Consider the following 17,416-nt stretch of genomic DNA (forward strand, 5'->3'; position numbering starts at 1 on the left):
ATGACAAGTTTAATCACAGGACTAACCCAGCGGGTTAGTCTTTTAATTTTTAATATTAATTTTTTTTATTTGTATATGTTATATTAATATTTTTCTATTACGTAATGTATTTCACATAAATCCTAAGTGAATCCTTAGTTCCTGCTCCACTTCCTTCGATTCTGTAGCTGGGACTCCCTCAGTGTAAATTGTACTGAGGTACTGTAAGAGAAACGGGAGGCTAGTCTATCCCAGAAGTAGCCTGAGTTTGTGTTTGTTAACCTAAAAGAGGGTGGTAACTACAAAGACAAGCAAAGAGATGGACAAGTTTCAGGCCATCCTTTGAAAAAAGTAGTCAAGCCTGAAAATTCAGAACATCAAAGAAACAAAAAAGGGGTTACTTGTTATTGCTGAACAAAGATACTGCTCAGGTCATCTCTGACTCACTTAATTCAACATGAAAGTCAACCCTAAAAACAAGAGGCATCCAAGAGTGATTGTTTATGATATAGATCAACAACTATCTGAGGATGAGTTGATGACTCTAATTAGAGAACGAAACACTCAGATGGGTTTCACCCATCTGAGACATTCAGACTCATTCAAGTATGAATGTCAGTTGCTATTTAAATCGGGTAGGCACGAGCCAGAGCGCTACCATGGAATTTTTGAGGTTAGTCCTTTCAACAGCTTCATTGTAGAAGGCAGGATATTTGTAGAATTTTCTTCTTGTAGAGTCGAAGAGTATTTAGATATCCAGAGTATTTAGATATCCTTTAAGTGCTACAACTATGGTCATAGGGAAATGTTCTGTAATCATCCTGTAGTTTGTGCACATTGTGAGAATGAAGGACACAAGGAAGACGAGTGTCCAAAGAAGTCAGAGAGTCGACTTGTGTAAATTTTAAATGTCTTTAGAAGAATCACAAGCACAATGTGAATAGCAAAGACTGTGGTTGTTATTTGAGAGCTCTTGATATGTATTACAGTTCATTATCATTAGATGGTTAAATCTGGTCAGTTAAAGGGCCAATTGAACTAGGTGAGATTGCATTGCGTAGAGAGTATATAAAGAGTATACGAGTATATGAGTATATGTAGAAAGTATATGGATGCTGCAGCATCCATATACTGTCTCTCGTGATTTGCCAGGTTTTTCTCATTGGAAGAGGTTATACTGTGGCTCTGAATGTATGTCCACTGTTGTGTGCAGAAGGGAATTTGATTGTGTCTTTAATCAGCTGCATATTGTTGCACTCATCACCTTTTTCTGTGTAGCACATCAAAATTCCAAAGCAGATTCAATTCAGATTTTTTTGTGATGCTCAGTTAAGACGTGTGGCACCCAACGTGCCCAAACCTTTCTGAAGCATGAATTTGTAATGAAGAATATGACTAATAACAGCTCTTGAAACATCAGGAAAAAGAAGGGCCAGGTCGGAAATCGTTGAACGACGATCTTTTCTGATTTCATCATAGATGCGTTTTAACAAGTCCTTGGTGATTATCGTTGGTCTCCTCGAATGTTCTTCATCGTGCACATAATTCTGTTATTTCTAAACCTTTCAACACCATTTTTGAACGTATCTTTCATTCATTACATTATCACTGTACACAGCAACTGCCCATGAATTTCAGCCGGCTTAATGTTTTGATGGTTTAAAGAAGTATGACCACGTATTTCACAGTCGGCGGCAACATCAATTTTCCTTTTCATTTTATAACGTAGTAACTCACACGTTATCAAAGATACTACAACGCGACAACTCACAAACAACAATGCAGTGTGTATATTACTAACGTGTCCATGAACGACACAAGTTCGCCATCCTTAAGAACAGAAATTTCCCAGCGGTCTTTAATTTAGAGACCCTCGTAATAGAGGGACTTCAGTCCAACATGGTCTACAGGTATTTAATGTACCTGGTGAGTTGCCCACCTACACAGGTATGGTGTAGGTGTCGGTTATTTGGTGGAACGAACATCGACATTACCATTGCTAAGTTTATTCTTGCCAATGTTTGTAATTGGAAAATAGTTGATAATTGCTCAAGTGATCATCAATTGATTGTTTATGAAATTGCTAAATTGCTTGAGTGAGCGCTACCGATGTAACGTTCCAGTTCAGCAGGGTCGTTTCCTGCAGCACGGTATGCGGATTGGAAAAAATTTGTTGACTTTCTTTCGGCTAGACTTTGTGTTTTGGATCGGAGTCTAGATGTCTTGGATTTAGAGGACCTGGCAGAAGGTTTGTCAGCGGCTTTCATTGATGCTGTCGAGTGTTCAATTTCCCCGTAGTTCTGGTCGAGAGAGGCTTTCATCATGATGGAGTAGGGAATTATCGGCCTTAAAAAGGGTTGTCTGTCGTTTATCCAAGAGCATCTTAGGGTGAGGGTGATACGGAACGGCGGGCAGACCTTGCTGAATGTGGAGATCTGAGATCTCATTATTTCCATAAAGTTCGGACTACGAAGAGAGATTCCTGGCGTTCCTTTGTGCATGAGCAAGGGAACAAGGATCCATGGAGTGGTATAAAGAGTCTTGGGACACAAACGACGAAAGAACGTTCTTCTGTCCGCTCTCTCGACCTGGCTTGATGTAATTTCAGACACGTCTGAAATTTTACACAGAATACTTAACGATTTGAAGCTGGAGAGACCGCATACCACCTGCGGGTGCGGCGGGAGATCACTCCCAGAAGTTTCGTGGGAGTGCCGATCCTTGGAGCTTACTGAGGCCCAGGTGCATCAAGCTGTCTGTAGTTTAGGTGGGGGTAAGGCCTCAGGTATTGATGGAATAACGGCGGAGTTTCTTTTTGGCTCGGTTGGGTGAGTGTAAGAGTTGTTACACGTGTTAATAAATTTTTGTTTGGAGATTACTTCTCCATACAACAATGTGTGAAAAAGGGGATTTTGAAACTGTTAAAGGTTGCGACAAGGATCCTGCTGTTAGTTGGTCGTATAAGCCTCTGACGTTACTTCCGATTACTGTAAGGTCTTTGAAAGAGTTTTGTTCCTGCGTATAAATGAGAGACTGACCTCGCAGGGATTATTGAAGGAGAAGCAGTAGGGTTTCGTCCCGGAAATAGTACTGAGGACGCCATACTTCGTGTGATGAGTGTGGTTAGATCCAGCAAGGAATACGCCCTGGGAATTTTCCTGCATATTTCCAGGGCATTTAACAATCTATGGTGGCCCTTTGCCATTTTTCAACTCCAGAAGAGAAAATGTACTGTGAGTGAATAGCAGGTTATGCAAAGTAACTTCAGTCATCGGGATGTTCTGCTCCCGAGGGTAGCCATGAGATAGGCAAGACGCTGTCCAAGGGTTGTCCTCAGGGCAGCGTGTTGGATACTTTGTTGTAGGTGGTGAAGTTTGATTCTCTTCTTGGCTGAGGTTGCCTAGCGGTTGACGCATCGTGATTTATGCTAACGATGGGCACCTGCTGGTCGGAGGATGCCCAGGGGAGGTTGAACTCCGGGCCACTCAGGCTTGCAGAATACTTGAGCTGTGAGGTCATCGACATAAGATGTGGTTTTGCCCGGAGAAGACCACGATGATGTTCCTTAAAGGCCGTTTGGCAGTAAGTCGGCTAGCCCGTGTTTCGATGACAAGCCAGCGTATAAAGTATGTTCAGGTTCAAACGTACCTCGGGGTGTTGATGAGAAATTGCAATTTAAGAAGCACCTTCTATACGTCGCGGGATAGGCCTGTAATGCCTTCTTTGGTATTCAACGTGTGGTAAATGCTGATTGGGGTCTTAATTTTTAAGACTCTGTGTATCCTGTATAACGGCATGTGCGAGGCTATTATGCTGTATGCGGCGCCTGTTTGGGCAGATTGGCAAAAATTTAAAAGCTATCGAGATATTTTATTTAGGGGTCATCGCCTTATTGTTAACGGTAGTTACCGTACAATTTCACGGAAGGCGATCTTGGTGATTGCAGACGTGAAACCGATAGATTTGATTGCATCAGAGAAGCAACAGCGTTATGTTGCAAAGAAATCCGGTGAGCTGACTTAAGAGAAAATTCGAGAGACTGAACAACATGGCAGGCCAGATGGGATGAGGCAGCAGGTGGGCGTTATACGCATGAACTCTTCCCAAATGTTGTTGGTTTCCGGGACGCCTTTTGGGTACATAATAAGTACTAGACGCAATTTCTTAATGGCCATGACACTTTTCGGGGAGACTGTAGAAATTCGACCTGGTAGACTACAGAATGTGTCCGCAATGTGGCCAGCTAGATGACGCTTACCATAAGTTATATCAATGTGCGAAATACGAGCTGATGCGCACGGAGACTATTTCCCGGCCCGATACAATCGGATCGGCGTTATATCTTCGTGCTAATTGGAGGAACCGTACCGAATGGGCGATTATGTAAAGTTTTATAACTTATCTTGCAAAGGAAAGGATTACTGAGGAGGTTTAGGGTTGTGCTTGGGTTTTCCGCTGTAGGTTTTGTTGTGTTATATTATTTATGTTTTGCTGTTGATTTTGTTTTTTGTTTAGTAAGTGTTACAGTTATTGTTTTTAGAGTGTTGTTAATTTTTGTTTTATTTTTTTTGTGTGTGTGCTAAACTCACTTTTGCCTATTTTGGGTAGGTATTTCAGTTCCTTCATTACCATGTATTCCATTCAGTCCTGTTTAAGAATTGGCAAGATGTGTTTTGTTTATGAGTTTATGATAGTAAGTAGTACACCGAAGGAATGTCACTTGTAGTATTCGTATTGGTGGCTTCCTGCCTGAGGCTTGACTGAAAGATGTCAATTCCAAGGTATTGAAGATGACTTCCGGTAAAGCCCGTAAGGGCTAGTTATGGAGGGGATGACATAGCGACCGAAACAGTCACATGGAGGTTGTCTTTCCCCTATGGAATCAGGATAAATCCTTAGCATGTAAAATTATTCGTAATCCTCTTTCAGCCTAGATCATTCTCAATTATACATTGTATTGTGTTTACAGTAGGGACAGTGTTAGATTAAAAGATGTATGATTCTTCTAGTTGTTGATTTATCAAAATCATTTGGAAGTTTTTTTCTCTTATCTTTTCTGGAGTGCTGAAACATCATGATGTCTCTCCACTGGCCAATTTTTTCTCAGCTTCTTTCTTTATTTTTATTATAACTGACAAATACCAGCAGTCATATTACAACTAAGCAATTTTTTTTCATCTGGAATCAGAAAATTAGCAATAGTTGAATTTGGATTTTTATTATGTACTAGTTCCTCTTTGATAATTTTAAGAACATGAAAGGTAATATTCCTTTGAGATCAGGTAACCATACTATAATAGATGGGTATATGTGAAAAAACCAGGGATAAAAATAATTCTGAAAATGGGTAGCAGCCCATTCAGTAGTTCTTGAAGTTGCATTTAATTACTTATAGGTGTACCTGAACAACAATCTTATCTATTTTAGTCTTTGAGTTCTATGTAGCTGAAATCTGTGGAAAGTTAATTTTATATTTTTAAGCAATTTTTTCTTTATTCCTTTGCTTTTTTTTATTAAAAAATATATATAATGATGGCCCTTGATTAAAATATTTTTGAAGTAAAAAAATATTCCCTGTTCAGATATTTGGGGACTACTCAGAAACCTTTGGTTTGGAATTTATAATACAAATTCAAAAAATGTAAATGCAAAGTGGAAGTAATAATGAATAAGAATATAGGATAAAGAGCATGTACTTGAAACACCACAAAAGAACTATTGTAGTCAGGATAAATTCAAAGCTCAAGCTTAGTATATTAGTCCCAATTTATATGCCAACCTTTTCCGCAGAAGATGAAAAGACAGAAAATATATAAATATGAAAAATAAAATACTTATGATGAAAGAATATGTATGAAGAAAATATGTCTTAAATATGGATCAGATCAGGAGATAGAGGAAAATATCAAATAGATCAAATAATAACTAGGTAGGGATTTTGGGACCATATTACAACCTTTAAATACTCGCAGGAGCAGAATTGAAAACTACAGATTGAAGTTCAAAAAATTAAATTAAAATATTAAAAAAATAGTTTGAATACAATGACAGGCTAAAAGAGTGGCATAAAATTTTAATTTGAACAACTAACAGGTAAAAGTCTAGAACAACTGAACAGAAAAAAAGGAAATAATTAAAAAGTCAAAAAATGAAATAATTAAAGCTGTAGAGAAATTTAGGTACAAAAGTAACAGTAGATAGGAAAAAATGAATACCAATACACACAATAAAACTAACGGATTAAGCAAGAAGTATAAAAATATAAATATGATTAAGGCAGAAAATTATACTGACCTATAAAAAAATGAAAACTAGCAAGTGCAAAGTAACAAAGTAAGAACAGTCAAGAGATTTAACAAGATAGGGAAATGTGTAGGCTATAAAGGTAGATAATTTATCTACCTTTACAGCCTACACATTTCTCTGTGCTAAATTTTAGCACAGAGAAAAATAAAAGAAAACTTTGGGTATTTGCATCAAATGGAAAACCTTTATTAAATAAAGAAGAAAGAGCTAATAAATGGCAGGAATATATAGAAAAATTTCAGAGGAGAAAGTATTCTACGAAATACTACAGAAGGAAAAAGAAATTGATGATGATTTTATTAGATATTATCGTAAATTTGATAGAGCTAAATAGAGTTGACCAAATAACAATAGATTGTATACTGACTGATTGATGATAAACAGTTTGAATTAGCGTGATTCTTGGAGAAATAAGACTGAATAGGCTTTACAACACATACTAAAGAAAGGTACAAATAAATGAGAGAACTCTCAAAATCTACATGACATTTTGAAGTCCAGGAGTGAAATTATCTCATTTTGTTGCCCCTTTTTAACAAATAATATTAATTAGTTATTCAATTATCCCTTAAACAAAACAATTTGTAAACACACTGTGTTAAAATCAATAACTTTAAGGTTGCCACAGATATGCTCAAAATTTTCAACTATAAGGTGTGTGAGAAAAGTAATGAGACTGACTTTTTACTTACCAAAGTTTTTATTTTTTCAAACAACAATATTATCCCCTTCAAAGTAGTTCCCTTGGGCAGCTATACACCGGTGGAGTCGTTCTTCCCACTCCTGGTAGCAGCGCTGGAAGGCATCAACTGGTAGGGCTTTTAACTGGTTGGTCACAGTCTTTTGAATGTTCTCCAGAGTTTCAAAATGACGTCCTTTTAAGACATGTTTCAATGTCGGGAAAAGGAAAAAGTCACAAGGACTCAAATCAGGTGAATAGGGGGGGGGGGTTGAGGAGCCGTAGGAATGCGTTTTGAGGTCAAAAATTCCCTGATGGAAATGGCAGTGTGACACAGGGCATTGTCATGATGAAGCATCCACTTGTCTGCAGTGTCTGGTCTCACGCAAATCACTCTTTTCCTGAGCCTTTCAGGAAAACACTTGGTTGACAGTTTGTCCTGGAGAAACAATTCTTTTTGCACGATACCCCTACTGTCAAAAAATCAAATCAGCACGGTTTTGATCTTTGATTTACTCATTCGACATTTTTTAGGTCAAGGAGATGATGGAGTGTACCACTCCTCGCTTTGTTTCAGGATCGTACTCAAATATCATCCAGGATTCATCACCTGTGATCACACGATTGAATAACTCTTGGTCATTGTCAATCCTCTCAAGAAGATCAACGCACACGTTTCTTCGATTGTACTTCTGTTCCTTTGTGAGGTTTTTCGGCACTAATTTCGCATGTCCAAATCGTGTGTCAAAATTTGATGTACGGTGAAAGTTTTTAAATTTAACTATTCACTTATCACCCTTATTGTTAAACGACGGTCTGATCTCACATGCTAAACGTTTTCGTCAGATTTTGAAGTTGATCTCCCTGAGCGAGGTTGATCTTCAACGTGTTCTCGGCCTTCAAAAAATGATTTGTGCCACCGGAAAACTTTTGCTCTTGATAAGCAATGTTCCCCATAGGCCTGTTTCAACTTTTCAAAGATCACACTCGCGGATTCCCCAAGTTTAACACAAAACTTGATTGCACAACTTTGCTCTAAATTCCGATGATCCATTTTCGTATCATACAACAAAAACACAACTTTACTGATGGCGCTGTCAAAAATAATGTATTGGCTGAAAAGTTGAAACTCGTACTGAGCAATGTGGAAGGGATGAACAAACCGGTCTAGCACGGACCGGTAGACACAGCGTTGCCAGATCGCTCGCAGTGTTACCAATCTTTTCTCACACACCTCGTAGATGGTTTTTAAAATGAATGACATACTTTAATATTCTTCCTTCATTCCAAGAGCTTGAGTTACTATTAAGGAAAAATGTTTATTCATGATACAAAATAACCCTGCTTTTAAACTTGCTTTGACATAACTATTAATAACTACTAATCATCAGAATATAAATAATACAAATATGTTGAAAATTATTAAATACATCAGGGAAAATTAAATCATTAATAAAAAAATTAACAATTTTTTTTTTATTTCTATGAAGTGAAATGTTAATTTTTTTATGCAGTAAGTTTCATTCCTTCAAATTGAATCTAATAGTTGTGCTAGCTGTTTAAATAATTCAAATACAAGTCACAAATAAAATCATTAAGTTCTACTGAATTAAGAAATCTCTTATAATAAAAATAACCCTTCTGTAATTTTTGAAACCCAAATAAGGAGTAAAGTTGTGTTTTTTTATATAATTTGAGCTGGGAAATGGGATAAGATAGGTCCCAGAACTGTAAGTTTTTAAGATATCCGATGTAAAACACAAACTTTGATGTCAAAAACTAGTTTTTTTTTTAGGTTTGTAGTAAAATACTTTTATTAAATGACTAATAAATGCAGAAGATTTACAAACAGAACTTGTAGATAATTTAATTCTGAGGAAATTAATGTAAATACAGCCGGTAAAAAGTAAATAAAAACTTTTAAAAATCGTTTTTTTATTGAAGCGAAACAGATGAAAAACAGACAGAAAATCGTATTATTCTTTCTATACCTAATAAATATTTTTTTAATGTAGCAAAACAAAAAAATAAAATATATGAAATGAAAATGTCAACAGATAATAAACCTCAATTACAGTAATTGTTGGAAATTCCCTCCTTCACAACGTACACAGCACCCTGCCGGATGTAAAATAGTTCTGGTGCCTATGCGTATCATCTCAGGATCATTTCAATTAAATTGAATTAAATTTCATATAAATTCATATTTTAACTAGCAACTCTTCTTTAGCATTAACTTACATATCATTTTCATATGGCCCCAAATGAAGTAATCTAGTGGCATCAAGACAGGTGATTGTGGTGGCCAATTAATTGATCCACCACATCCAATCCGGTTTAAGAAATTAGTATTCAAGCGATTTCTAGCTATTCAAGAAAAATGTGGCATTGCACTATCGTGCTGCAAAATCATTTTCAACCTAGTTTGTAAAGATGCATCCTCCACAAGAGCCGGCAAATTAATTTTCAAGAAATGAACGTATACATCTCCGTAAGGTTTTCATTGAAAACAAATAGTCCCAGAATTTTGTCATAAATAATGCCATATCAAACATTAATATGAAATCTATGTTGGAAATAAGTTTCTACAGTACAATGTGGATTGCCTTCGCTCCATAAGTGACTATTTTAGAATTCAATTTTAAAAGATTCTAGAAAAAAATTCTAAATTCAATTCTAAATCTCTATGAGACTCCGTTCTGGTAAAAGTGGTTCATCAAAAAAAAAAGCGCATTGTCTAGAAGCCAATGATAGAAGTTTAACCGCTGGGGGAAATCTGTTGGCCGCAAATTTTGAACCTTCTGTAAGAGGAAAGGATAAAAGATTCGCTTTCCGTAGGATGCGCCACATTTTTTTTTCCACAAACCATTGCGATCTGAAGTTCGCCTTGTACTAGTTCCTGGATTACGCTGAATATACTGAATCACACGATGCTCATCATTAACACGATGATTTACTTGGCATTCAACAGAAAACGAACTCGTTGGAAATGACCCTTTCGTTCATAAATGCTCATACACTGAAGAAAATGTTTTCGTATTTGGAATCTGTCTTCCGGGAAATCTCTCCTGATAATCACGTCAAGCAGCTTAAGAATTTCCGTTAAAAAATTTATATACGAAAATTAAATCGGCATATTCTTCGTTACAAAACTAAAACGGCATTTTTTCACCACGATAAGATAACGCCTACGCTTCTTACATCTGTATGACAACTTATGACGGCGATTCAAACGAAGTATACAATTTTCATTGTTGACTAGCTATTAGTATTGCTAACCAATACAATAAAATTTTTAAAAATGTTTCTAAAATAACATACATTTAGTTTAGTTTTTTACGTAATTATTTCGTTTTACCTGTGTACATTATTCAATATACACAACTAAAATATTGTTTTATAAATTTTTTATTTCTTTTACAATTATTTTCAGTAATTAGCGTTTTGTTTTTAAAAAGAATGTTTATTAGGTACAAAAAAAATAGTAGGATTTTCTGTTTATTTTCGTCTGTTTTGCTTCAATAAAATACCTATTTTTAGAAGTTTTTCCTGTACCCTGGCCACACAATAGTTAACAAAATTCAAGACCGTAATGGTTTCCATAAATTGTGAGATTTGTATTAAATTTTTAGTAAGGTGTTCTCCATAAACAATTCAAAAAAATTGGAGATTTGATTTGGTCGTAGTTTGCTTCTTCATAATTTAAAGAAAGTAAAATTTATCAAATCACAAAATTACCTGAGATTTGAAATTATTAAATAACATTTAAAATCTTAACATTATTTAAATAAGTACTGCTTGATTTTTATCAAGAATAATAAAATTGTTATATATTAAAATACACTATCATAAAGACTTAATTAACTCTCTAAGTTCAACAAACAGCAACTTTATTGAACAGATAAACAATATTTTTAAATAAAGATTGCTGACTGACAGTTAAATGACTCATTAATTATTTAATTCGTGTGGTGTTGTAATATTTGTTGTTTATAATTTTATTACATTAAAGCACTAGTCATAATATGAATGTCAAATTACACATGACTATTATAACAATCACTGTGTTTACATACCTCTCATTTGTAGCATTTAATGCAACATTAAGCATATTTAATATGTAATAAATTAAAAACATGATGTGATAGGGCATATTTGATACATCTTCTAAATCGGACAAAAAAGTACCGTAATGAGCAATCATTTCTTTTCCGAAAGTTACGTTAATCAACATTTATCTATGATATCTTGTAAAAGAAAGTTAATTTAAAAATCGACTGACATCTTCTACACTGTTATGTCCAGGATAGCCCAGAAGGTTCAACTACCTGCATAAATTTCAATTATTTATTTTACGTTTTGCGTAATTCTCAGACAGGAAATAAAAAATCTGAATAGTTCTACAGAGTCACCACCATTATGAAGTGCAATAAAAATTTCTACCAATTTGTTAATAAACAGTACTAGCTTGACACACTGTATGGAGCCAGGGCAATGGATGATCCAATTCCCATTCTATCTCTCCAAGAAAGAATGGATGAAGTGAAGGATCAACCCACAGTTGATGTATTGTCTGTGATCAAGGTAAACTAATAGTTCACAATCTTGCCTAGGATCAGGACGATTGGTGTAATATTCTTTGAATGGATAACTATTATTTTATCTATGGCAATTACAGTTGTGTAAGTAGTGCAACTTACTATCATTATTATGTATCTAAAATTATTATTATAATCTATTTATCTTCTTTTAGTAATCAATCCTAGGATTGGTTTGCAACAGTCTTCTTCCTCCAGACAGTTCTACCGCGTGATAATCTATTAACATAAAATAATTATCCAAAGGTTCTCTCCATTTATATTAAATAATTAAAAATCACTTCAACTTAAAAATGAATGAAAAACAACTAAAATAAAATCTTTTTTTTAATTTCTTTAATTTAATTAATCTTATCTAAGATTAATATTAGTACAGAGTTATTCCAAATTGCACAGCAATGTCTTGGGAGATGATTCTATTGCCAAAAATAAGAAAAAATCTTCATATACATAGGTTAGAAAACAGTTTGTTAGCGAGTTTTGGCTTGTAAAACATTTAGCCCTGCTTTCTGCTCCCTCTGTGAAATTAATCGGTATTAAAATTCTTGGGATACTAATCAAGGGGTAAGTTTGGTGCTTCCTTATGGTTTTTTATCTAACCAGTATCTTACTTAGGTTTTAAGAAAAATGGGGTAAAACACAAAAACGTTTTGTCAGAAAATACATTTTTTTTAGGTTTGGAATAAAATAACTTAGTTTATTAGAAATAAACAAAAAAAATTTCCAGTTAACTTTGTAGGAATTTAATTCTGAGAATTTAAATTGATGTAAATAACATCTAAAATTAAATACAAATTTGAGGAGTCAATTTTAATTAGAAACAAAACACAAAAACTGGATTTGGAAAGTGATATGATTTTAAACAGAACAATTTTCATTAATGTTTGAACAACATAATGTAAATGAATACAAATAGAGAAGCTATCAATAACAGAAAAAAATGATAATACTCACAATAAAGTTTACAAATTCATAAATTTTCAATCTAGCCCTCTCTGGCTGCATGGCACACATCTATGCAGAAGCTGAAGTCATCCCACATGCCAGGAAACATATATTGTGTTACTGAATTCACTGCAGCTGTGTGTTACAGCTCAGCAGGTCTGCCAGATTTTTTGGTAGAGGTGGTATGTAAACTGCATCTTTGACAAACCCTGACAAGAAAAAGTCACATAGCATGAGATCAGGTGAACTTGGAGACCAGAATTGAAGAGCCAGTTCTTCATTCCAATGCGTTCTATCCATCTTCTAGAGCGTTCTAGAGATTCATTCAGATAGCATTGACAGTGTTAGAATGTCCAGGACATTCTGGAAAAATGGTGCATTAATCTTGCGAGGTTAACTAGCACATTAATCTTGGGGGAATCTCTCTTGTGTTGCAGTGTCATGGGGATATTATAGACCTCGTATGCAAACATTGTGTGCATTCATTTTTCCACTGAGATGGAACGTCACTTCATTGCTAAAAATTAAACACAAGGAAAAGTGTCCTCCTAGTTTTCAAGCATACCCCATTTGTTCAAACTGGTGAAACCAACAATATATATACTTTACCTTGTGAGAGTAATGTTAAATCGGAGACAAAATGCATGCTGCACTGCATTTGCCGACTGAGATTTGCCATACTCAAAAATACAGAAAACCTTGCACTGTAGCCATTTTACTCTCAACTTACAATTAATGGCAACGCAAGCACTCTAGTGGTTGTTCATGCAACTACATGCGCTCTAGAAATGTTATTCAAAACTTACAGACCTACTCTTCCAACTACTACATAGATCTAGTAGCAACTACTACTAGATAGATCAGCAGATGAAGAAGACCTGGGTAGCTGCAAATTATGCTGAGGGATGTGTAGCAGGAAATGATGTTCAGGAAATATAAAGCTAGTAAATTGAGTTCACCATTTAGAATCGACTCAATATGGAATGTTTTACTCTTAATCACAATATATTTTTACTTATTTATTTATATCTACATTTGTTCTTTCTGCAGATGAAGAAGGCCTGGATAGGTGCAAATTATGCTGAGGAAGGTGTAGCAGGAAATGATGTGACAAAAACCAATGTCCCAAACATCAGAGTTGCATTTCGTCATGAAACATTAACTGAAGAATTATCAAGTATTTTTACAGCAGCTGCTGCTGGTATTACATTATAATTGCATCACTTTTATTATTATATTCATTATTTAATTCTGAATTTTTTTACATATGTGACAAATTGTTTTAAGAAACATATATACATAATATCCTTAAAATAGTTTACTTGAAATGTATACCTGATTTTGAATATGTTTAAGATTATTTTTTTCAATTTTATACAGTAAAGAATATTTTAAAAAGTGATAACTTTAATTTGTATATATTTTTATTATAGCTTCTTTGTTTTACTGCTGAGTATTGTTTTACATTACATTAAACATTTTTAGACTGTTGTAGAATACAACAGAAAGAAAGTATTACTGAAGATCAACATATTAACACCCCAGGATGTTTTTATTTATTGATATTTTTGGGACTCTTCATATGAAAATATTCTAACTTCTTGGTTTTAAAATTATTTTTGTTTGTTTGTATCTGTAAATAAATATTGTACTGGCCTTGTTTAGCTTTAATTTTTTGAAACTGTTTAATGTACAAGGCCTATATAAAAAGTAACCAACATTTTTCTCTGGTTCTTTTTATAGTTTGAGGCTTGCAGTTGGCATCACTGCATAGCATAGGAATGAATAAATAATCCTTCAGCACCCACATATATCTGCTATGAGTAGTAGTTTTTGCTTAGTGTTCACTCATAATTTGTTTCATACTTTTGTCGATTTTCACGATAAGTAATTCACACAAGTAATGAGTTTTAGTGAAATTTTTTTTGTTAAGCTCAGCCAAAGTTTTACTTAAATGCATAGAAGTATTCAAGTGGGTTACAGGGAGGACATTTGAAAGTGGTTCAAGCATTTTAAAAGTGGTCTATTGAAGGCCTAGTCAGAAAGGCCATTAACATTAATGGATACATCTCATACCATTCAAGTAAACAATTTGGTGAAATCAAATTGATTTTAACGAGAGAGCATGTTCACAAGATAGCAAAAGAGGTGGATCCATGTTATGAAATCGTAACTGAAAAATTTAGAATATATTGTGTCACTGCCAAAGCTCCTGGCACATCCTGACCCCTTAGGGGAAGATACCTTCCATGTGATAGTTTCGGTCACACACCACTCCCTCTGTAACTAGCCCTTATGGGCTTTACTGGAAATCATCTTCAAAACCTTGATAAAAGGCACCTCTCAGCCTTATTCTTGCCTCAGTCAGGATGCCACCAATGCAAATGTCACGTGTGACATCATTCCCTTCGGTGTACTATTATCATAAAAACCCTCAAGAAAAGAAAACAAAACACATCTGAATTAAGTCTCAGACAAGACTGAATAATAAAAATAAGGAACTTAAATCCAATACCAGTTGAGTCCAATACACAATAACCAAGAATATGAAAATAACAAACGTAAACCATGAACAGAAAACAACAACAAAAACAGAAACAGGATGCGGAAAGCCCAAGCCCACTCCTGACACACAAGCAGATCATCATACAGCGATTTGTCAGAAAATTTTGAATCTTGCAAATGATGAAATTTTCTTTTCAACAATAAACCAGCCATGAGACATAGTGAATGACAGTGATAGCAAACTTTTTTGAGAAGTGGATCAAATTTTACTATTTTTTTTAATACTAGCCCCTGGGTCACTAAGTCAGTGGCTTCACTTGGAAAGGGGGGGAGGGTGTGGTAAAAAGAGTACCAATAATTTGGAGACACTGAAAATTTGTTAACAGAAAAACTTTACAGTTGACCCTTTTTTTTTGGATCTCACTTTTAAAATCCTCTAAAAAGATTTATGTTTCCTTTTTATTTCAAAACTTTTGCTTTTGCAAGTGAAGAGCAGAAAATAAAAGTCGATGGCAAAAATTTGATATCAGTGGGGTGATACCATGAATTACCTACTGTACAAGGTGACACACTCTGAACTGAATATTTGAATGAACAAGGTAGAAAGGTAAGCGTATATATATTATAAAATATTCTTTATTAATAATCATAACTACAGATATGTGTATGTATAGTAAAGTCTATAAAATTATATTTAATGTGAAATCTGTTGTTGCTTATTTTCAGATAGTTTCTTAATATTAGGTTCATATTTGGTATTCATTAGTTTAACGCATTTTGCAGTCAATTCATTTCCAAGTTTATTTCTGTTGGTAGATTTTACAAAATTCATCGCGGGGAAACACTTTTTTATACAAATATGTGGACTGAAACATTGTTAAAGAGCATTAGCAAGTTTCTTCATTGATATAAAATTATTTGGTAAAGAATCCCACACGTTTAATATACTCGTATTTTCAATTTTTAGTATGGGATCAATATTATCTGCACTACTTTATGAAATTTTTTCTTCTGCTTCAGAAATCAAGTTTCCAAATTTATTTTTCCACACTATATCCCGCTTTGAAATTCAGCTAATTCCATTTCTAAATCATGGACACCAAGCCACATAAATCTGATTAACTCCAACACGCTACCCACAGGCTAGTATTATAAAAGATATTGAACAAAATTTAACCCACTTCTCAAAAACGTTCGCTATCACTGCTATGCACCATGTCTCATGACTGATTTATTTTTGAAAATCCATCATTTGCAAGATTCAAAATTTTCTGACAAATCACTGCCTTATTGCTTGTGTACCATGAGTGTGTTTGGGCTTTCCCGCTTTTTCTTTCTGTTGTTGTTTTGTGGTCATGGTTTATGTTTATTGTTCTTGTATTCTTTGTTATTGCATGTTGGACTCAAATCTGTGACCTCTGATAAAGTCTATAAAGGCTAGATACGGATGGGGTGGCATGGTGACTAAAACTGTCTCATGGAAGATGTCTTCCCCAAAGGGGTCAGGATGTGCCAGGAGCTTTGGGGAAGTGACACAATATATTCTAAATTTTTCAGTTACGATTTCATGACATTGATCCACCTCTTTTGCTATCTTATGAACATGCTAACTCGTTAAAATCAATTTGATTTCACTGAATTGTTTACTTGAATAGTGTGAGATGTATCCATTAATGTTAATGGCCTTTCTTAGGCATCACCTTCAATAAACCACTTTTAAAAGTTTTCATTTTGAATTGCGTTTTGTATGGATAGGAATAAAATGAAATATATTTTCCAAACTTTTAAATTGACTAATTCTCTTCTGAAAAGCTTGTTTTATTTCCTGTAAAATAATTAAATATTTTTTAATTACATTTTCTTGAATGTCCACTGTATTTTCAAAAAAACATTGTGTTTTGAAAATGTTTTTGTAATTGAGGAAAATATTTCATGATTTTCATTTCCAAGTCTTTAGTGAAGATGTCAAGTTTCACCATATAAATATTTTAATATTTTCAAACTTCATTAATACAATTTGTCCAACTATTCGTAATAACTATGTTTTTTCATTCAAAAAGAGGTTTATTTCTTCCAATAAATTGACAAACTGATTAAGAACTTTACCGTAACTGAGCCAATGAACATTGTTGTATGTCAAAATCCCACCCAGAATACTGGCAATCAATTCCTTCTAATAATTGCGCAAATTCTTGTTCATTAAGATTTCTTGCTTTTATAAAGTTGATGACTTTTTTGATGACAACCAGCATTGCATTGGAAAAGTTTTTAAACCTTGCTTCACACATAGAACTTGCCGATGTATTTATACAGTGAAATTCAATCGAAGAATGTCTAATATTTTGCTTAAGCTGCTGATAAAATCAATGTTTTTTCCCACCATATTGGGTGCACTGTCTGTTGT

The 17,416-nt window shown here is 34.4% G+C and overlaps 1 protein-coding gene across 1 annotated transcript in view; it reads left to right on the forward strand.

Moving 5' to 3' along the window:
- Nucleotides 1-13,722, forward strand: part of LOC142325728 (AMP deaminase 2-like) — an 80,322-nt gene extending 66,600 nt beyond the window's left edge. Inside the window, exon 16 of the mRNA XM_075367759.1 lies at nt 13,558-13,722. Within this exon, the coding sequence (XP_075223874.1) occupies nt 13,558-13,722 (165 nt within the window). The remainder of the gene's footprint in view (nt 1-13,557) is intronic.
- The last annotated feature ends 3,694 nt before the right edge of the window (nt 13,723-17,416 follow it).

The sequence above is a fragment of the Lycorma delicatula genome, chromosome 5, assembly GCF_047948215.1.
Source record: "Lycorma delicatula isolate Av1 chromosome 5, ASM4794821v1, whole genome shotgun sequence".
NCBI classification, from domain to species: domain Eukaryota; kingdom Metazoa; phylum Arthropoda; class Insecta; order Hemiptera; family Fulgoridae; genus Lycorma; species Lycorma delicatula.